The 23,942-nt window shown below is 40.4% G+C and overlaps 1 protein-coding gene across 10 annotated transcripts in view; it reads left to right on the forward strand.

Annotated features, from left to right (window-relative positions):
- Positions 1–23,942, forward strand: part of pum2 (pumilio RNA-binding family member 2) — a 128,795-nt gene that overhangs the window by 33,391 nt on the left and 71,462 nt on the right. For all 10 annotated transcript variants that reach the window (XM_026291543.1, XM_026291534.1, XM_026291538.1 and 7 more), the window contains 3 exons: positions 849–1,036; positions 9,138–9,310; positions 15,954–16,242. In XM_026291543.1, the coding sequence (XP_026147328.1) occupies positions 849–1,036; positions 9,138–9,310; positions 15,954–16,242 (650 nt within the window). The remainder of the gene's footprint in view (positions 1–848; positions 1,037–9,137; positions 9,311–15,953; positions 16,243–23,942) is intronic.

Here is a 23,942-nt window from a genome sequence, read left to right on the forward strand (position 1 = left end):
AAACACAAAAACAAAACGGAGGGAAGAACACGCAGTTTTCTATTTTCTCTTATTTGGTTCGGGTCTTCTGTCACGGTTTTACGCTGCCTGAAGGAATACGGAGTCGAGGATAAACGGAATAAGGTTTTTAATATATCCAACACAGGGGATATCCAACATGGAGCACAGAGGTAGACACACGTAAGTAGCAAATGGTAATGAAGACCCGACAAAACAGAACTGAAAGGACAAGGCTTAAGTACAAAGGATAATTGGGGAAACACAGGTGGATGGAATCATTAAATTAACAGGGACATGGAACACATGAGGAAGATAATAGACACACCTGGGAACTAATCACGGAAGACAGAAACTGGGTCACTGGGGCAAAAACATTAAATGAGTCCAGGTGTGTGACAGTTTGGTCTTTTTACAATATATATATATATATTTAATGATAATAAAAACCTAAACCAGCAGCATTACAAGATGGAAATATAGACTAGAACAGTGGTTTTCAACCTGTGGTCCGCGGTGGTATTGCAGGTGGGCCGCCAATTATTTTCTGTTCATTTCCAGTCCATTCTAGGGCTGTGCGATTATAAGAAATCGTCATAAAATCACGATTTGAGCATGCACGATTTCTAAACCTGACCTCCCGTAGTATGCTATCCGATCCAATCAGAATGCATTGCACCTAGCTCGAGAACAGAAGAGACTTGGATTAAATCTAAAATATCTTAAACTGTGTTCCGAAGATAAATGGAGGTCTCACTGGTTTGGAACGACATGAGGGTGAGTTATTAATTACATAATTTTGATTATTGGGTGAACTAATCCGCAGTATTATTTTCTTCTGCTGTGTCTAGGTCATTCTGTTTCGCAGCCCATTATGGTGCAAAGACGACCAGGCCAGAGCTACAACGGTAATGGAGATGCAAGCTCGGTGCTGTCCCCTCGCTCAGAGGGGGGTGGTCTGGGTGTGAGTATGGTGGAGTATGTCCTCAGTTCTTCCCCTGGAGACAAGATGGATGGTCACTACAGAAATGGAGGCTATGTGAGTCAATTATCTTGTTACAATCTTTTCACACTTTCACACTTTTTTTTCCTCAAGCATGTGTTATAAAATCAAGACAGAATTTGTGAGAATTATTTTAATAAAGTTAATAAAAACTCAACTGCCTTTTAGCTTTCTAGTAACACTTATTTCTGGATTAGCATGTTCATGTGTGTTTGATTAGGGGTGGAGCTGAAATCTGTGGCTCTCCTGGGCTTTGAACACCCTGCACTAGTGAATATATGGAGTATTTAAAGGGTTAGTTCACCCAAAAATGAACATTGTCATTCATTTCTCTCACTCAGCTATAATCAGCATCGTTTAAGTCAAGTCATCTTTATTTATATAGCGCTTTATACAAAATACATTGCAAAGCAACTGAACAACATTCATTAGGAAAACAGTGTGTCAATAATGCAAAATGAAGGCTGCAGCAAAGTCAGATTGTGCAGAATAATCATCTGTTTCTTGTGGTTTTGTTCTGGTGGTCATCTGAGACTAGGTCTTTACAGGGGATCTGTATCTGGGGCTTTAGTTGTCCTGGTCTCCGCTGTCTTTCAGAGATAAAGATGTCCTTTCTAGGTGCTGATCCACCATCTAGTCTGGATACATACTGGATCTGAGTGACGGCAGTGACCCTCTGATCTAGATACAGACTGGATCTGGTGGCTACGGTGACCTCGGAATAAGAGAGAAACAGACAAATATTAGCGTAGATTCAATTCTTCTAATGATGTAGCGAGTATATCGGGTGTTATGGGCAGTGTTCCCGGTTATGGTTGACCTAATTAATGCAGCCTAAAAATCCTTTAATGGATTTGGATATTAAAAGCATTACTGTCTTCTGCCACAATAATATACAGTATTTGAAAAATTATGCATTTTTTGAACATTGAAGCATGTCTACATATTCTGTTATTCCAAATACACAAAATAATGATATTTAAAATAGCATCATATGACCCTTTTTAATATGTGTTCTGAAGATGAACGAAGGTCTTACATTTATGGAATGACATGACGAGAACCACACCCGTTTATACAGCCATCTAGCCAGGATGCCAGGCCCGTCAAGCATCGTGGCCAGAGAGGATGACGACGCAGCTGGAAGAAGCCCCCAGAACGAAGAGGGACCCTTCCTTCCACAACACTGCCCTCTCTTTTCTAGCATTTTAAATACAGTTACTCCTTTACGCTTAAGGAAGGTTAAGGAAACCAGTAAGACAACATGGTATAATGAACGTACTCGCACCCCAAAGAGAGCAGCCCTAAAAATGGAGTGCAGCTGGAGGAAAACAAAACTAGAGGTATTTCGTATTGCTTGGCGGGAAAGTAACCTATCCTACAGAAAAGCATTAAAAACTGCTAGATCCGATTGCTTTTCTTCTCTTTTAGAAGAAAACAATCATAATCCCAGGTATTTATTCAATACAGTGGCTAAATTAATGAAAAATAAAGCCTCAACAAGTGTTGACATTTACCAACACCATAGCAGTAATGACTTTATGAACTACTTCTAAAATCGATACTATTAGAGATAAAATTGCAACCATTCAGCCGTCAGCTACAGTATCACATCAGACTATAGACTACGTGCACTATAGACCCCCTGAGGAATAGTTCCACTCATTCTCTACTATAGGAGAGGAAGAATTGTATAAACTTGTTAAATCATCTAAACCAACAACATGTATGTTAGACCCTATACCATCTAAGCTCCTAAAAGAGGTGCTTCCAGAAGTCATAGATCCCCTTCTGACTATTATTAATTCCTCATTGTCATTAGGGTATGTCCCCAAAACCTTCAAACTGGCAGTTATTAAGCCTTTCATCAAAAAACACAACTTGACCCCAAAGAACTAGTTAATTATAGACCAATCTCGAATCTCCCTTTTCTGTCCAAGATACTAGAAAAGGTGGTATCCTCACAATTATATTCCTTCTTAAGAGAAAAATGGTATATGTGAGGATTTAGCTTCAGCCCTCATAAAAACTCACCTGCCTGTATCTATCTTGCAATCCCGAAAACACTGATTGCCTTGTTCAGGTGTGTTTAATTAGGGTTGGAGCTAAACTCTGCAGGACAGTGGCTCTCCAGGACCGGAGTTGCCTATCCCTGATTACGACCGTATCATAGTACTGAGACTGCTCTCCTTAGAGTTACAAATGACCTGCTCTTATCATCTGATCGTGGTTGTATCTCTCTATTCTATTAGATCTTAGTATCATATCGATCACAAGTGCAGTGTGGAGTACCTCAAGGCTCAGTACTAGGGCTGCTACTCTTCACGCTTTATATGTTACCATTGGGAGATATCATCAGGAAACATGGTGTTAGCTTTCACTGTTATGCTGATGATACTCATTCTATGTTTCTTCGCAGCCCGGTGAAACACACCAATTTGAAAAACGAATGGAATGCATAGTTGATATAAAAACCTGGATGACAAGTAATATCTTACTGCTAAATTCCTAAAAAAAAAACAAAGGTGTTAATTATAGGACCTAAAAACTCTGCATGTAATAACCTAGAACACTGTCTAAGGCCGGGTTCACACCGCAAGCTGCAGCAGAGCAGAAGCAGTGCGTTAGCAGCAGGTAGGCAGAACGGAAGCAGTGCGCGCCTATTTTGCTTTCACACCGGCAGCGGAGGCAGCGCGCAACTGAACAGCGGATTTTGGACAGAGTACTCTAGTTCGCATTGCTTTATTTCAATTTAAAATACATTTAAATAAAAAGACTTGGCAAGAAGCTTTTTTTAATTAATAATTTCATTGTAACTTTTGTTGCATCTTTGTTTTGCTGTCTTTGTTTTTCATGCAGTACACGTTGTTGATAGAAGAAAGGCCATCGCGCTATATTTGTTATTAAGGAGACTATGAAAAAGACGCAGACTTTGGGTTCATCCCATTAACCGACGTAGGAGATAACATGGTCCATATTACCATCTTGTCACTTGGTTTGTTTGCAAGCAAATTTACCAAAGGACACCCTGAAAATATATGAAGCAGTACTTTCTATCAGAAGTACTGCTTATTCCTCTGTATATTTAAAAAATACTTTAAAGTGGCTGGAAACATAGATTGTTAATATTGAAATGAATATGACTGTAAATGATGATGTTCAGTTAAAAGAACGGTGGATTGAAAAGAAAAACCATTTAAGCTCAATTCTGGATGAAAGGGTCAAAGGAGCTCTTATAAGAAGCTGTTATTTAACTCTGAAGGATGTGGATGCTCCTACTAATTATTTTTTTAATCTAGAGCGTAAAGTGGGTCAGCAGAAATGTATGCTTTCGCTGAAGGACAATAATGGAAATGTTACCTCGGACTCACAGGAAATGAGAAAGCTTGCTGTTGACTTCTATTCTAATTTGTACGCAGCTGAAATCTCTGATGAACATTGTAGAAGAGAGCTGCTAAAAGACTTACCTGTTTTATCTCAAGATCATAAAAAGCTTTTAGAGACTGAAATCTGTTTTGAGGAGGCATCTCTGGCTGTTAAGGCGCTCTCTTCAGGCAAGAGCCCTGGCTTGGATGGACTACCGGCTGAGATTTACAAAACTTTTTGGACAATAATTGGAGGATGATTATATTAAGGTGCTTCAGAAATGCTGCAGTGAAGGTTCTTTCAACTAGCTGTCAATGTGCCATTTTATCATTGCTCCAAAAAAAGGGAGATTTAACTCTTTTAAAGACCTGAAGATCCTGTAGTAATTTTGTGTACAGAATATAAATTTTTTTCCAAGGTTCTAGCAAATAGATTAAATAATGTGTTGTATGAAATTGTACACACAGATCAGTCATATTGTGTTAAAAATAGGTCAATCATGGATAATCTTCACTTAATTAGGGATGTTTTTGATTATGCTTATAGTAAAGATGCCAATATGGGCCTGTTGTCCTAGGATCAGGAAAAGGCGTTTGACAGGGTTGATCATAGGTTTCTGTTTGACAGACTTAAAGCTTTTGGTTTTGGGGAAAAGTTCATCTCAAGGATTAAACTCTTTTATACGGAAGCGACATGTATGATAAAATTGGGTGGTGGGTTAAGTGTCCCTTTAAATGTGAAAAGCGAAATTAGACAGGGTTGTCCACTGTCAGGTCAACTGTACAGCATTGTAGTTGAACCCTTTTTGTGCAAAAGTTGAGATGTTTTTAACTCGATGCGCTGCGGACGTGCCCGGAAAAAAACAGGCGTGTCGCACCGCGTGTGCTTCGTGACTGCGTTGCTTCCATTATTAGCACGCATACCGCTCGCCTACATTGGAAATAACAAACTTGAGCGCGCAAAAGACGCGATATGTGAACGGCCCCTAAGAACTGCGGTCTTCTACAGTACTACAAATATGGCGTGGAGAATCCCAGAAAGTGACCGAATTTAAGAACATTGCAGCATCTCTCAAGCAACGAATAAACACTGCTAACTTGGAGAATGCAGTGAAAACTCCTCTTCTCGCGTCTGCCCTAGACCCTCGGCACAAACATCTCAGGTGTCTCGATGAAAACATGAGAGAAGTAAGAAAAAAAAAACGTTTTTGAATATTATCAGAACATTTTCCTTGATGCGAGTGGTGCGGATGCAGCAGCTGCCACCAACGATGAAGAGGATGCAATGCTCACTCGTCTGAAAAGGCTTGAGCCAGTTTTTCAGCGATGATTACAGAGAGTCCAGCCGAGACAAGTGGGAACAGTTCTTGCTGGAGCCATGTATTCCACCAGATGAGGATCCCATTCAGTGGTGAAACGAAAACATGAAGCGCTTCACAAAACTTATTTGCTTAGCACACCGTTAATTGTTGGTCCCGCCAACGTCTGTGCCGTCAGAGCGCGTTTTCTCCGCGGCTGGCCTTATTGTTAACAGACTAAGGAGCCGACTTTCCCCCGATCATGTTTACATGACTGTGTTTCTTAACAAGAAAATGCAAAACAATAGAAAAAAAAGCAGTGAAGATTTGCTGACTGTTTAAAAGTTAAGTTAAGTGTAGGCTACGTTCTACAAAATAGCCGAATTGCTGGAGGCTGCTTTACGTTTTTTCGTTGTTCACTTTTTTTTTTGTACTTTTTTTTTTTTGCTTTTAATCTGTACTTTTTTTTTGTTTGCACACATTGTTAAAGGTTTTCAGCTACAAAACACGATGTGTAATGTTCAAGCATATGTGTGTAAGCGGAAATGACGGAAACAATAAATGGTGCTGAAAAATAACGTCTGTCTCATTAAAATTAATTTAAATAAACGAATATTCGAATGTGATATTTGCGGAAAACGCCCATCCCTAGTCTTATCACATTATCTCACTTATCACAATAAAATTTAAAAAATCTTTTGGTGTGTACCCAGCACTAAGTCTGACTCGAGTCAAGTCAGCTGACTTGAGTCCCTCACTGTGTTATGGAGGATATGATTTGTTGAAATACAATGAAGATAAAGCCATAAGTCTACTAATGCTTCATTTGAAAATCAGAACATAATTTCTAAAACTGTGAATTTTAGACCATGTCCAAAGTATTTGTAAAAAATTACAACAAAACATTTTCTTATGATTTTCTTATTTCTTATGATCTTATGTCAATTATTATAACTAAATGGATTATGAAGAACTGAGAATTTATTAGATTATTAGTTCACTTTTACTCAACTCAGTTTAAAACACCATCGAGTGTTTGTAATAACTTCCTTTTGCAATTACATGTGGAGTTTGGATGTTTACTGTTAAAATATGCTATTTATAGCCTTTTGTATTGCTGCAAAAATTAGCGTCTGTACACATTCATTATTGTTATCAAAATACCCAAATCGGGATGATGGGATGTGATAAGATGCATAATGATATTGACATTTTCACCAGTGAATTAATATTCTAAATTTAACATAATACAGATTTATTATTTCACACTCCAGACTTAAATTACTAAATGACTGTTACTGCAACAATGTTTTATCAAAATAGTGGTCAAATATTGAAGCTAGAGTCTTTAATCTTTGTACTGATGCATAGTTTGTACAGATCGCCAGCCTCCCGCTCTCTCTCGTGAGTCTAATAAGGAAGTGAATAAAACTGCAATTCATCGACTGGCCGCAAAAGGGAGTTAATCCCATTAACTCCCCATGTTAAACTGCCCAATTTTACAGCAGAAAAAAACATGTTTACAGCCTGGTGCAAAAAAATAATTTTGGTCTAAATAGCTCTTTTTGCCCTTCATAACAACTGTGAGGGGGGATAACTCATCTGTTTAAATTATATTAAGACTTAAAGTTCTGCATAATTAAGGGCATGGCCACTTGAGTGACAGGTGGACTGCCGCTGTTTCAGCAAGTAGCTCCCGCCTTTTTGCCCAGTTTGATTGTCCGGGAGAGTATCATGGTGACGTGCTGTCAAAGATGGTGACGACCCGCTCTGCACACTTAAGCTTCAAAAACACACTTCAGGAGTCTACAGGTGACGTGACGAACACTGCGTCCATGTTTTTATACAGTCTATGGTAACTACAATAACATTTCAGTGAAAAAAGTCCAAAAGTTTTTCTTTTTTCCTCCAAGAAATTTTTTTTTTATTTCTCTGAAAATCAAATGACAATTAAACATTTTAATTTATTAAAAAAAACCTGAGGTTTACTACTGAAAGGTTTACATGGAAGAGAAATTGTGTGAATATTCCTTAGATTTTTTTTAAAAGGCTAATAATTGTATAAATATTTTTACAATTAAGTGATTAATTTGGTTGTAATATTTCATTTCATCATTTGTTGTATTTAAATTTGATAGGAAATATTATATTTAAAAATGCACATTATGCTGTACAAAAGTAATTCAAGACTAATATATTTTTGTTAAAGTAAACCGCAAACCATACTTTTATTTTGACAGGTTGCCATGAAGTTTGTATAGCTGTAATCGGGCTTTAAAAGTTAGGCTTTTTCAACAAATAAAATTAAGATCAATTTTTAATTAAGATGGGTATTTGGCAATAACGAAATTAAGATTGCTTCGCCACTAGCAGCTGACATTTAATAAAAGAATAATGCCAACATTAGCGTAAATACTCAGTCCACATTATGCATTTAAGACTCAATGAATATATAGTTATCATTTGAAAAACCTTTACTCACAGAGATTTTAGGCTAAGCCTACATGTTTTTGTGGAGGAAAATGATTGAATCCACTGTAGATGTCTTCAGTGAGTTCCTGCGCTCATTCACTCATTATTGTCATTATAAACATGGTCAAAACTTTTCCACACCTCAGACTTTGCTTTAGTTGCTGGTGCAACCAAAACGTAATCGCCAGAGGCAAGCCTCCGTTACACCTACTCAGCATCCATTTTCGCATCTTTCTCAAGCTAAACGAAACACATGACGTGAGCCGAGCCCGCGTAAGATGATATAAATTAAGCCCGAACCCGACCGAATCCGTCGGGTCCCATCGGGTCCTGTCGAGTTCGGGCAAAGATCTTCAGCTCTAGAAGTTTGTTTGTATATAGTATGATGATGCTGGTTTTCTCAAATGAAAATCTCTCACAGCGACTTTGAAGATTACATTTTTTTTTTGTTCATGCTGTCATTTATAGTGAAATGAAGAGGCTGAAAATCACAGCGAGCGGCAAGTGGCTTCATTGTTTGTGTAGTAAACAATACTGCTTTTCTGCCATTGATATATACAGACGCAAGCGGAACATGCAGGATTCATATTTGAACCATCTTTTTGCATTTTAATATACACAGACACTAGTTCATATCATGATTTGAATTAAGTGGCAGACCTACTTTTGATTTATTCATCCAAAATTGAGGAATTCAGTTCGGTTGGTTCCCTTAAAATTACTGAGTCTGGTACCCAACCCTACTAGGGACTCCTTTTCAAGATCAATCATTTAAGTATTTTTTTGACAAAACTATGAAAAAAAAATGTCTAAATTTTTTACACTTAATCACACAATAGTAATGAAAGCGAGACTATAAAATACTATGGATGAATATTTACCGAGCAATGTAGTATTTTGCAGAGGGGGGTATTAGACTACATTTAAGATAATTATACACAACCTGAAGTAATTTGGCCATTTGGGATGGCTTTGTTTAACTTTGATTTATGGTGCTTCCAGGGTGGAGCAGATGCAGATCCAGATGGCAGGGAGAAAGGTGATTCAAAAGAAAAGGCTTCTCCATTTGAAGAAGACAAAAGTCCTGAGATGAAAGTCGGAGATGAAGGGGATGCCTCAAAAGCTAATTCCAGAGGCTTGCTTAATGGAATGGATCGCGACTGTAAAGACTTCAAGTATGATGGTTATTTTGCTTATTAAACTTGTAACAGTGTTAACCAAAACATTTTACTTTTTAAAAGAATTTAAACACTCCTCTACAATGCAAGTAAATCACTTGAATATGCAACTAAATTTCCATGCTATACAGTAATATAATGTGTGTCATTAGCCATTGACTGATAATTTGTTATTAGAGTTAGAGACTAAAGGCCTCTTCACACCAAGCACGATAACTATAAAGATAAAAGGGCCTTTCGCACTGCTTTAGTTCCAGAACTAAATGTGCAGTACCAAAGTACTGGGAGAATTTTGCGTGAACTATTTCCCAGGTTGCATTCACACTGTACATGTGTACTAGGTCGTGATGTAAGCCCTCATTTGTGCACGACGTTCAACAACATTAACAACAGGAGGATGGAGGACACTGTGATTGGAGCTGTGTTTTTGTTGTGTCCCGCGGGTTTCAGAATAATGGACATGGAATGTCGATGTATAAGTAAAGCGATTGAAAGAACAGAAAGGATGATTAACCTTTTGAGCAATTCGGTCCCACAAATGGGATTCTTATATCTGTGCCCCTGGGAGTATGGTCCCACATATGGGAATTTTAACATTTGTCAAATTCAAACTGCGTTTTCACGCATTGGCTGGCGCTGAGTCAGAGAGAGACGTGCACTGCTCTTGTCATATCATGCTGTGTTATTAACCACATAATGCATATTTTAAGTTTCAGACATTTAAATTCACTGTTTCTCTCACGTAAGCAAGAAAAGCTTCACTCTTCACATCTTTTGTTAATGCCTCTAGATAATCCAAGTGTAGTTCCTATCTCTTTGAATGGGGAAAAATCAAATTCTCCAAAACTGTTCACTAAGCTTTCATTTCATAAAAAAATCATATTTGAAGTCACCAAAGAATTCTGACAACAACTGTGTCATAAATTGTGTTACTTTTGCTCAGATAGCACTTTAAAAAGCTTATTTCTCACTTTAGATCAGCCAGTGTGCATGCGCAGTCCTAAGCGGATGTCTCAGAGCATTTACAAATGTGTAAATTGAGCTGTGGCAGTTCAGTCCACCTATTCTATGAGATGAGTGAGTAGGGATGCGCCGGTACTAGTACCGGTACCGAATGGTACCTGGGCAAATTGAATTTGGAAGTGATCATCCTTATCCCCTTGAAGTGGGGACTTTGGAGTGAGTAGGGCATGTGCGTGCCACTAAGTAGTCGTTAGGAATGCATTTTGCAAAAGGAGCAATATAATTTCCTCATTATCTTCAGCTGGGATGTTCCCGTGACAGCAGATTCACTGATGGACATCAACATCAAAACAATATACATTTAATGTTTTAAAAAGTTTTATATATATTTGTTTTTATATATTATATAGCATATTTTTAAAACTTATTTAAATATAAAATGTATGTTTATTTGCAACGGTTATGCTAACAACAACAATAATAAAAAAAACAAAAACATTTATAACAGTAAAACAGCGACATCTGCTGACGGACACATGCTGCGCTGTCACAGGAACATGCCAGCTGAAGATAATGAGGAAATTATGTCACTCCTTTTGCAAAGTGCATTCCTAACAAATACTTAATGGCAACACATATGCCCTATTCACTCCAAAGTCCCCACCCCAAGGGGATAGGGATGATCACTTCCATTTGGAATTTGCCCAGGAACCGTTCGGTACTGTTCACCCATGTGAGTGAGTCTAGTATGTGTCCAATGGCTACCCATTTAAAAGTCTAATGGAGAAGAATGAATTCCTTATTCTGGAAGTCCTGCATTTGACACTCCTGTATCTCCGTCCTGAGGGTAAAAGTGTGAACAGTCTGTGTTGTGGTGGGTGGGGTCCTTAAGAATGGAGGCAGCTCTCCTGTGGACTATGCGGTAGTAAATGGCATGCAGAGAGGGCAGCGGAGTCCTGATGATCTTCTCAGCAGTCTTCACCACTCTCTGCAGACGTTTGTGGTCCCTTACATGTGGTATGCTTGCATAAAAAAATTAATAAATATATAAATATATAAAATAAAATAAACAAGATCATGCCAGGATGACAAGTGAGAATTTTTTTGATAAGGCTGCTCCGATCACAATCGGCTGATCGTTAAAGCGCATCTCGTCAGTAACGCCAGTTATCTAATCAGCGGTAAATTCCCTCAGGTGCGTGATTTCACATAGAGCAGCTGTTACTACACAGAGCCGTTGTTAATTGAGAAGATGCGCAAATAAACGGTGAAATTGAACGTGGATTTGCGCATCTTCTCATTTGAAATCACGCACCTGATAGAATTTACCGTTGATTAGAGAACCGGCTTTACTGACAAGATGCACATAATGATTGGCCGATCGTGATCGGAGCACCCCTATTTTTTGACAATTACAAAGCTTATGCTTACCCAAGTAAACAACCAAAACCTTTCAATAAAAGTCCAGCAATGCAAAGAAAAGTGTTTTTCTTTTCTTTTTAAAAATCAGAATATGTTTGGTGACTTAACTGAAATTAATGTACAGTAATTGAACATTAACTCAAAAAACATGGATAGTAGGCTGTTTAGTTTTCGTTTATAACAGTAGGATAGGCTACAATTAGAACAGTAGCCAAATATTACGAAAAATATTATGGAAGATCATACACATCTCCTGCATCATAATTAAATTAACGTAAAACCCTCTAATCTTTCACATGAAATGAGTTTCATTTAAAAAAAAAACAAGATGCTCTGCATTAACAGGTGACAGCTGGTTGCGAGTGTGGGAACGAATGTCCCCAGCAGTAATGAAAAGTCTTTCACTGGGCACAGAGGTAGATTTTTGCTGTTTTTGCCAGCAGTGGAAATCTCTACTGGTTTGTCTTCCACCACTGAAGAGGATCCTCTCTTAGAGGAATCAAAGGCTCACTGAAAAAAACGCTTATCTCCACATCAGCACCCGATGTGTATTGCTACGAAAGAAATCGTCCCAGCCGCTCAAGATTTCCTGAACAGTTTAGCTTAGAGCGAACTGTCGGGCCTTGTTCCTCCTCATATAAACACCTTCACGCAATCAACAGCCGCGTGACGTCGACCAGCGTAGCATAAGCCTAGGGTTCGGTTTGGTGAAAAAAAAACCCTAAGGTTCGGCCAAAACCGAACCCCTTCACAAAGCCCAGTATTCGGCCGAATCCGAATCCTGGATTTGGTGCATCCCTAATATATATCCTTCAGACAAGTAAATCAAAAACCACCAGTAGGTGGTGACAAGTCACTGTATTAATGAGTGAATCACTGATTAAACCGATTAGTTAAAATGGCTGAATCAGTTAAAGGAACACTCCGACTTTTGGGGACTTTAGCTTATTCACAGTATCCCCCAGAGTAAGATAAGTCCATACATACCTTTTTCATTTCTGTGCGTTCTGTAAGTGTTATTTGAGGCACCCACCGCTAGCCTAGCTTAGCACAAAGACTGGATGTAAATGGATACTGTTAGCATAGTAATTCCAATAAGTGACAAAATAATGCAAACATTTTCCTAATTACATGTTGTGATCTGTATAGTCACAGCGTGTAAAAATAACAAGGCTTAGACCATTTTTAATCGTATAAATACTGGGAACTATATTCTCACTAGGCGTAGGAGCACAGCTAACGTTACTTGGGTGGAGTGGCTACTTGGTCGGAGTGATTAGCGCAGCACCTGAGACGCCTTGTTGACGTGTGCTAGCGGTGGGTGTGTCAAATAACACTTTTTAAAGTGAAGTGACATTCAGCCAAGTATGGTGACCCATACTCAGAATTTGTGCTCTGCATTTAACCCATCCGAAATGCACACACACAGAGCAGTGAACACACACACACACACACACTGTGAGCACACACCCGGAGCAGTGGGTTTTTATTTTATTTCACAATGCGTTTCCTTGTGTGTTTTGGCCAACGTGAATTACCTATTCGGACGGGACTAGTTTTACAGGGGGTCGTTAGAGAAATCTGCGTTTCACAGACGTACTTCGTGATTTTAATCCCGTCCGAATCTGCCACGTCTGTGTTTTTCTGACACAACCTCTGTGATAATTCCAGAGCAAATTACCTACTGTTTTTCAGCAAACTCAGTGATCCTCTGAGAAAACTAATCCCGTCCGAATGCAAATGTCTGTGATTGCCGGTGATATTTTATTTCACAATGCGTTTCCTTGTGTGTTTTGGCCAACGTGAATTACCGTAGATGCTCTTACCGCGCGCATGTTTCATATATTTGCTTAGCGGCAAATAAATAATAATAAAAAAATAATACAAATAATAAAATCAAGAGCAAGATCGCGTAAACTGTTAATACCGGCTATTGTATTATCAGCATCAGGTAGGATTACTCACGTTCATTTATGTACTCAGTTACATAATGCTTTAATTACATTTAATAAAAAAAAGAAAAGAAAAACAAGTTAAACTAAAGGAACCACACATTAACATGGTTTTGCTATACTATCCATTTAGTATTTATTGTGTAATAATACTAAGGCAATCATTCTGAATGAATTAAATGCACGCATTCAGAGCGCGTGATCTCTGTGACGCCCAGATGCACAAATCAGACCCTCCCACCTCTGTAATAAACACGGAGATACTAGTCCCGTCCGAATTGGTACATGAAAATCACAGACAGGTGGTAAGAATCGAAACTCAAACGTAGTTTAGAAAACTAGTCCCGTCCGAATAGTGCTATACTCAGAATTTGTGCTCTGCATTTAACCCATCCGAAATGCACACACACAGAGCAGTGAACACACACACACACACACACACACACACACATACACACACACTGTGAGCACACACCCGGAGCAGTGGGCAGCCATTTATGCTGCGGTTTCCCCGGGAGCAGTTGGGGGTTCGATGCCTTGCTCAAGGGCACCTAAGTCGTGGTATTGAAGGTGGAGAGAGAGCTGTTCATGCACTTCCCCCACCCACAATTCCGTCCGGCCCAAGACTAGAACTCACAACCCTTCGATTGGGAGTCCAACCCTCTAACCATTAGGCCACGACTTCCCACTAACCATTAGGCCACTTACAAAACGCACAGAAATGAAAAAGGTATGTATAGACTTATCTAACTCTGGGGGATACTGTGAATAAGCTAAAGTCCCAAAAAGTCGGACTGTTCCTTTAATAAATGAAGCAAGTAACCGTTTTTATAAATGGCTCACTGAATCATTGACTCATTTAAAATTAAATAATTTAGAAACGAAAGACTATTGTGTGTTTCTCACAGATGCGCGACTGTTTTGCTTTGGCTTTGCTTAGAATTATTTTTGTTTGAAATGGAACAAAAACGATCCATAATGTGTCTAAAAGTAAGTTAATATTACTTGTTTATTTAACTGAAGATGCATAAAATCAGTATCACATTTACAATCGAGCTGAAAGTCGGAAAAACACTCCTGGTCGTGTGATATTGCACATATTATACAGACTATTTATATTTCTTCTACCGCAATATGTTTGTTTCTTTGTGTGTGCTGTTCTTATAGTGTTGATTTCTCCATGACTCAGACGGCTGCACGAGCCTCAGCTGATGCGACCTTGATACTGTCAATACATTATCCGTTATTAGTCACCATTTACACTGAAAGTAATAAAATCTGATTCATTCTCGCCAAATTGTGCTGCCCTAGTTATTGTTTGTTATTAAAATTTTGATTAGGTTACTTGTCCGTTCGGGCAAGTACAATTCTCTTTCACTTGCCCCTTCACAAAATCCACTTGTCCTGGACCAGCATTAATGTCGAGCCCTGGCTAATATATAGAGACCATTTCCAGGTTAAATATTTCATCTCAAAACACTTGAAGTGCATAAGGTAACGTTAGTAACAATGAAGAAAAATCAACATTAAAAAAAATATATTAAAGGACATGAAATTCCCAGCAATAACTTTGATAGGTCAAAGAATTCCATGGACAGCAAATTAATCCGTGGTAGTCAGAATTTACACTGAACAGTGACATTTTTCCTGTGTCTTTCTTTAAAAATTAAATGTTGTCTGAACATCCAGTGATTTAAAGACTGCGTTCCCCTCCATTTCCCTTTAATCTTGTTGCTGATTTCTTCTGTGCGTGATTCTGACACCCCTCCTCCTCTCCACCGGAAAAACTCAAAGAATCATGAACGTATATATGTGGCAGGTTTTTTAGGAAAAAATATAAACATAAAAATAATAATAATAATTTGGTGGCATCAATGAATTGTGACCAACTTAATACCATTGTGTAAATATGTAATCATGTAATCCATACAAAAGTAACTGATTACAAGTATTTTAAAAAGTAGTTTACTCTAATTACAAGTACTTGAGTTTTTGAATCTGATTACGTAATCCAGATTACATGTAATCCGTTACTACCCTCTCTCTCTCTCTCTCTCTCTCTCTCTCTCTCTCTCTCTCTCTCTATATATATATATATATATATATATATATAACACATACACACTAGCCAATGGCAATTCTATTGCCAATGTGTGCTCAAAGGGTTGTTAAATTTTGGATATAAAACTTTTTAGGCCTTTAATTGAATAGCAATTAGTGGAACTGTAAGAATGTCACTGCTTGCTTTTTGTTTTATGATAGCTAAGGATCCATGATTTGATTTAAAAACATATTTCCTACAGCCCTACCCCAGGCAGTCGCCAGGCGTCCCCCACAGAGGCAGTAGAACGGTTGGGCCCTAGTCAGTCTGGGTTGGAAATGATGGCACACCCACATATTCTGCAGCCACCCAACCCTGTCACAAACAAGCCTCCCACCGAGGACTTCCAAGGCCAGGAAGCCCATAACATGGGTGGCATGGAGCATCAGGCAGGCATGGAGTCGCTCCAGTTTGACTATGCTGGGAACCAGATCCAGATGGACTCATCTGGTGCTCCAGTCGGCTTATTTGACTACAACTCCCAACAGCAGGTACAACTGCTCACCTGCAGTTAATAATTATATTTACACTTGTGTTTTTTTGTTTACAATAACAGTTGCTTTTGCTTTTACAGTATAAAGGGTCAGTGCCTTGACAATATGAAATGAAAATTTTCGAGAAAATCACTTTCAATTATCCATTCACTGGGGACCTAATGTCTCTTTTAAGTCTCACGCTAGCTTCACGTGGCTCTATTACGATCACAAACTGTCAATTACATAATGAAAACAATTAGAAGCCAATTTAGAAAGGATATTGCAATTGCGAATCACATTGTAACCGCGTGGCAACTTTGCTCCTGCACAGACACTGTAGTCATATGGGCAACGACCACGTGATCCACACATGAAACAGTTATTCTAATTTAATACACATGTTCTAAAATGTATAGCAAAGCACTCAGGTGTTTTAGAGAATAAACTTAACTAAACAATGTGTACAGGTAGTAACACAAACAACTATACAATGTGCTCTATGGGCACAATGTGTTCAACACAATTACATTTTTGAATAAATAATAATATACCTGACTTCAGAAAGATACATAGTATGGAGCATATGAGATACTCCACACTATGGGCTGATCTGACTACAGAATCGCCACGCACTGTTTTGTCACTCCCCTTAAATACTCAAACCAGACAACAAAGAAATCTTCAAATCAGTTGTAAAAACATAACAGTCATTTTGGTTCAATAGGTTATCGTGGTCACATAATGTTCAAACCTGGTTGGAGTTAATAAAAACATAATGGTCATTTTGGTTCAATAGGTTCCCGCGGTCACTTAAGGGTTAAACCTGGTTGGAGTTAAACATTCTCAAAGACCCCTAAAGGGTAACATACCACCTTCTCAGCAGAACACAATTTTACAAAAGTTCTTGATCTTTCTCATAATATAAATGACTATGGTGAAATAGAGACCATTTTAAAATGATACTAAACATGAAGTGGAAAAAACAAAATTTTCACAAGATATAACATGGCATATGGATATTCTTGCTTTTGGAGGAGAAGAGTGAGAGTCAGAGGCAAAGAGGGGAGAGAAGCGGGATGAAGGAGGTCGTAAATAGGTGTTGTTTGCACTCCTTGAAGATCTCTTTTTCAGATCAATTTTATTGTTTTATTGCATGGCAGAATGTTATCTGTGCATGTAAGAATGGTATCTGTTTTCTGTGAGCTCCTGAGTTTTGGCTTGGGGAGTTAATTTCGTAAGGAAATAACTTAATTCCTTTCACTCCATAATGGATAAAATTTAAAATATGAAATATAAAATATATAAGGTAATCTAATAAATATATTCATTGGAAATTCAAATGCAAAAGGAATTGCAATTCAGTTTGAGTTTTGATTACTTACATGCATGGCGCAGAGAGAGTGGAAAAAGCAAATGTTAATTAATATTGCTATTTAAATATGACCAGCTCATAACTTGTATAGAGTATGTTATCTGAACCAATCAGGATGCAGCGCGCCTAAGTGGAGCGCGAGAACAGAGCAGACTGGGCATATGCCTTGCTTGCGGTTGTCCATCGAATCCGATGATGACGTCCACTTCTGTCTTTTCCACTTCTGAGTTTTCTGATGGCTGAATAATCCGATCCTGGATCCACAGGTTCTATTGCAGGTGGGGCATATATACATGCTATCGGTGTTACTGGTATTTATGGGTGGGTTTCTCCTGAGCCTTCTTTGTTGTCTCCTTACTGTCCTTTCCTCCTCCAGTGCTTGGGTCCCATCTAAACACTGCTGCCGCCAGGTGTTACGGTCAGCAGCCATGTTCTCCAAGTCCCCAGGTTTTATTTTGCACCTCTTAAGCGCTGTTTTTATTTGGTCTTTAAAATGTTTCTTCTGGCCTCCAGCAGAGCGCTGGCCTAGTTGTAGCTGGCCATATAGCACTCTGCGGGGCAGACGATTGTAGGGCATTCTTATGACATGTCCCAGCCAGCACAGTTGGTGCTGGGTGATTGTGGCCTCAATACTCTTGCAGCCTGCTCTCCTCAGGATCTCAGTGTGAGGCACTCTGTCACACCAAGTGATTCCCAGGATGCGCTGGAGACAGCAGATGTGGAAGTGTTCCAGGGACTTGATGTGGCGGCTGTAAGTAACCCATGCTTCACAGCTGTAGAGGAGGGTGGTGATGCAGACTGCTTGGTAGATGTATATTTTGTTTAAGATGAAGGTTCTTGTTCTGAAAAACCCGCCGCCGGAGTCTCCCAAAGGCAGCTGATGCTTTTTTGATTCTGTTTTGGACCTCATTGTCAATGCTATTGTCCTCAGAGATAATACTCCCCAGGTATTTGAATGATGGCACAATTGATAGTTTTTCATCTGCAACATAGAAGATGGGTGGTGCGGGTGGGATGTTGGCACTCCACTGGCAGATTACCACTGTTTTGGCGGTGTTGATGTTCAGCCCCATCCTGCTATATGCCCTTACTGCTGCATCTAGGACAGAGTGGAGGTCTTGTGGAGAGTGAGATACGAGAGCGCAGTCATCTGCATACTGCAGCTCAAGTATCCTCACTCTGTGCAGTTTGGTGGTTGATTGCAGTCTCCTGATATTAAAGAGGTTACCATCCAGCCTGTATGCTACTGTCACTCCACTGTTGTCTTGTATTTCCTTGTGGAGAAGCTAGGTGACACAAATGAGGAAGATGTTAAAAAGCACTGGTGCCAGTACACACCCCTGCCTTACCCCTGTGCGCACAGGGAAAGGGCTAGACTGTTGACCTCCTATTGTCACCCTAGCAGTCATTCCATCATGAAACTGACGGAGGATGTTGACAAACTTAGTGGGGCGTCCAAACCGGAGGAGGACTTCCCACAAGAGATCTCTCTGCACAGTGTCAAAGGCTTTGGAGAGGTCGACAAAAGCCATAAACAGGTCTTTATGTTGCTCCCTGCACTTTTCCTGAAGTTGCCGGGTTGTAAAGACCATGTAGACTGTGCTTCTGTTCTTTCTAAACCCACACTGTGACTCGGGTAGCATAGACTCTGTGATGTTATTGATCAGTCTTTGTAACATCACCTTAGCCAGGACCTTGCCTGCCACAGCAAGAAGTGATATGCCCCTATGGTTGTCACAAATGGCCCTATCCCCTTTGCTCTTATATATGGTTACAATACTAGCATCTCTCCATTGTTGTGGGATGCTTTCTTCATCCCAGGCCTTGGTGATGTAATGATGTAGTGTTCTTGTGCAGAGATACCCTCCCTGTTTTAGCAGTTCTGCAGAAATATTGTCAGTACCAGGAGACTTGTTATACTTCAGGGAGCGGACAGCTGACAGAACCTCCAGGAAGGTTGGAGGTTGGCTAAGGTTGTCAATAGGGGGAAATTCAGGCAATTCATTCAGGATGGTATAGTCTGCATCAGAGTCCTGATTTAGTAAGGTGTTAAAATGTTCAGCCCACCTCTCCAGGATGCTATTCTGGTCTTTCAGGACTTTAAGACCATCTGCTGTTTTCAGGGGAGTGATGCGATGACTTGTTGGGCCATAAATGTATTTGACTGCATTATAAAAGTTGTGCATGTCATTTCTGTCAGCGAATGACTGAATTTCATGAGCCTTCTCCATCCACCACTTGTTTTGTAAGGTCCGCAGAGTTCTCTGGACTTCCCGACGAGCTTTTTGCCAATGCTGTTTGGCAGTGCTGGATAAGGGTTTTCTTAGGGTTTCCTGATGTGCTTTGTGCATATTGCTTAGTAGGTTATGGATGGACTCGGAGTTGTTGTCAAACCAGTCTTGATGGTTTTTGCTCTTATAGCCAATTGTTTGGGCTGCTGCTTCATGAAGGGCTGTAGTTATAGAGGTCCACTGCTGTTCTATGGCATTACCATCCCTCAGGAGGAGTTCTAGCTCCCCTAGTTTCTCAGCCAGGGAGCGACGAAACTCATTCCTTGCAGTGTTATCTTCCAGGCGGACACAGTCTAGTCGCCTCCTACGAAAGTGCATGGGGTGGCGCACTTTCATGAGGACCTTGGTCATGATCATGCGATGATCTGTCCAGCATTCCGCACCTCTCATGGCCCGGGTTATGAGAACGTCTCTGAGGTCACAGCGTCTCACGATGACATAATCAATCAGGTGCCAATGTTTGGAACGTGGATGCATCCATGATGTTTTGTATTTGGTCTTTTGCTGGAAGATGGTGTTGGTTATTGTCAGGTTGTGCAGAGCAGAGGGTAAGTAACCTCATGCCATTTGAGTTGGCCTGACCAATCCCATGCCTGCCAAGAACTCCTTTCCATATCCCACTGTTCTGCCCAACACGAGGATTGAAGTCTCCAAGCAGGAGGATCTTGTCGTTCTTGGGTATCTGGTGGAGAATCTCATCCAGTGTTTGGTAAAAAGAGTCTTTAGACTCACTGTCAGATGGTAAAGTTGGAGCATACACACTTAGAAGTGTGGCATAGCGGTTCTTCACTAGGGGGATACGGAGGGTCATCAGTTTTTCACTGATGCCCACAGGAGTTTCAGTGAGTCTTGGAAGTAGTGTGTTCTTAATTGCCAGTCCCACACCATGCAGATGTTGTCCACCTGTGGGATAGCCTTTCCAGTAGAAGGTGTAACCCATTCCCTCCTCTTTTAGAGACCCTTCATCAAGGAGCCTGGTTTCACTCAGGGCAGCAATGTCGATATCATAGCAGTGCAGCTCGGCTGCAACCAGTGCTGTTCTTCTATGGGGTCTTTCAGATCTGCCATTGCCAGTTTAAGGTTGTAGGATTTATTTCTTCTGTTTCGACCGCAGAAGTGGAATGACCCGACAGGTGTGGTATCCTGTCCAGGTATGATTTGAGTGGCCATTTTTTAGGCCACCTTTTCTAGACCCTTCCTCAACTTGAGGTGAGCAGTGCGGTCCCTGAATAGGGCTGCTTAGAACAGCTGCCACTCAACCCCGGCTGTTAGCGACCAATACCCTGTGCCGCTGACGTGCAGGGCTCTGACTAAGAGCTCCCAGCCTATTCAAACCTGCCCCCGTCGTCAGACACCCCATCGCCGCCAGACTTCAACCAGATGTAGATCCAGATAATATTGACCATGGCCAGAGGTGGAAACCTGCGCATGTAATTTTTAAAGTGCTTTAGGGGTTGCGCTCTCTCCAGTAGCACTATCTTCACCATGATGAGGTAGGTCTGGTGGCATGGGTAAGCCCAGGCTGCCGGTACCTAGCTCTGTTTAGGCCCGCCTATTGCGCACCGCCAGCGCATTGCTTTTCTGTTGGGGTGTGCTCCCTTAGCCTTGCCTCGAGAGGCTTACCCACAAGGCAGTGGGGCTATTTACCCATAGTTGGGGCAGTGGTTGACGGGCGTCAGGGCATGTCCACCCTGTGGTGGGCCTGCACACCACATCTCTGGGGCCCACTGCTGCTCCGAGATCCCCTGCAGTTCAGCCTGGGACTGCGAGGTACCCAGTTACCATGTGTGGCCACGAAGAGGCACTGCAAGAGTCTTGGTGGTGGAGAGGCTGTGTACTGGCGGAGGAGACTTACGCACTTGGCTCCTCTTTTCACCCCTATAAGGGGGCTAACCAGCGGCGGTAGCAAAAAAAAAAGCAGAAAGTTGCAAGCAGTGTGCAGCATAAAGCATGCACTAACTACAAACACCTCCAACTCCACACTACTGCACTAGACGCTTCACACACACCCTGTGCCAGGAAAGCACACACACACAGGCATATGTTAGGCATATGCCTAACTCCAGGTTCACACACTCTGTCTGTGATGCATAGCCTTTTTTTTCCAAGCCCATGTTAATGGAACAGAACGTTCACACTGCATGCAGTAAAAAGATGAGAACAGAAAAGGTTATAAATAGAAAGGTGCGAAAAGATTTAATATCTTGCCATGAGAGCACAGAGAGAGTTGTGAGTGCACAGGACACAGGACGAGCGAGAGGGGACACGTTGTAAGGCAGCATATATCTGAGCCTTATACAGTCTATAATCTGAGCACGCGCATCTGGTTCTGTTAACCCTTGTGCATCAATTAAAAAAAGTTACACATAGGTTCATAGGGGACAAAAATGTCCATGTCCAAAAAGTGTCATAAAAATATTATATATTTATATTTTTTTCCACTTTCACTGATGCCATTTTTTAACCAGCATCAGCTCTAATCACAATGACCAAACATTCATTAATTTTCAGAATTTTAACCCTTTAAATGCTGGTTTGTTTCCATAATGCCACTGCTGTTTTTTTATGAAAAAAAAAATAGAAAAAAAAAGAAAAAAAAATATTTATTTTCAATTTACTAAATTCTAAGCAGATTTTTTTTCTTTGATTATTACAGTCTTTGATATGTTGATTATTAACAACAATATTAATTTGGATGCATTTTTTTTTTTTTTTTACAGTGTCTGCTTAAAAATAAAACTACCACGCAGGCTCAAAGGACAAAAATGTCCTTGTCAAAAAAGTGTCATAAAAATATTATAGATTAATATTTTTTCCACTTTCACTGACTTAGATTTTTTTCCAGCATCAGTTATAATGATAATGACCAAACATTCATTAATTTTAAGAAATTTTAACACCTTAAACGCTGGTTTCTTTACATAATGCCACTGTTGATTTTTATAAAAAAACATTTCCATATACTAAATGCCAAGCAGTTTTTTTTTTCTTTAAATATTACATCCTTGGATATGTCAATGGTTAACAACAACATTCATTTTTATGCTTTCATATTTTTATGCAGTATCAGATTTAAAATAAAAACTATCACTCAGGTCCAAAAGGACAAAAACATGGGTACGTAAGACACAGCTTAGTGTGCATCTTAGTAAAAGCAAAGAGGGAGGACAGAAGTGCTCTATGCTTTATTTGCAGCAGCTGTGTGGGAAGCTCTGGCTTGTTCCTGCGAATTGTGCCGACTAGGGCCATCTTCCTCTTTAGAAGCTCCTCCGCCAGTCCATAGGAGGTGAAAAAATTGTTGCAGGTCACAGTGTTCCCCTGGAGCCCCTCCGTCATTTCCCGAATGACCCTTTTTCCTTGGTTCACCTCCGCAGGACTTCCAGCAGACCTCCCCGTGTAAATTTGCAACTTCCATGCATAGGATGTGGTGACATCACAGGTGACCCAAATTTTTATGCCATACTTGGCAGGCTTGCTTGGCATGTACTGGTGAAATCTGCATCGGCCTTTGAAAGGGACGAGCTGCTCATCCACACAGACATCCTGGCCTGGGTTGAACAGCAGGGGAAGGCGATGTGTCCACTTCTCCCAGATGGTCCGAAATGCAGCCAGCTTGTCATGCATGTAACGTGCAGGTCGTGTCATCGGACATCAGGGTGGAGCTCAGGAGCTTGAATTTATGGTGGGACATGGTGGCTCGGAAAATGGAACGGCCGTTTTCCACATCCCACAGGCTTCTTGTTGATTCATTTTGGGACTTGTACAGGCCGGCCAGAATCAGAAGCCCGATGTATGCCTGAATGTCCATGGAATCGAAATCAATCCAATCCATCACAAAACGCCTCATGTGTAAATTAGTGTTCTCCAGAAGAAGCTGAATGACTTCTTCGGTGATGAAGAGGTCGAAGCAGGACTGCAAAGTTGTGATGTGGGCAGTTGCATAGTGTGTGGGACCCGGGGTCATACCCTTGGCACGATTGTAGCGCTGCATCTCAGTGTGAGTGGAAGACCAGTGCAGTGTCTTCTGTGTCCTCACTCTCAGTGCTGTCATC

This window comes from Carassius auratus, chromosome 20 (genome assembly GCF_003368295.1).
Source record: "Carassius auratus strain Wakin chromosome 20, ASM336829v1, whole genome shotgun sequence".
Classification (NCBI taxonomy): domain Eukaryota; kingdom Metazoa; phylum Chordata; class Actinopteri; order Cypriniformes; family Cyprinidae; genus Carassius; species Carassius auratus.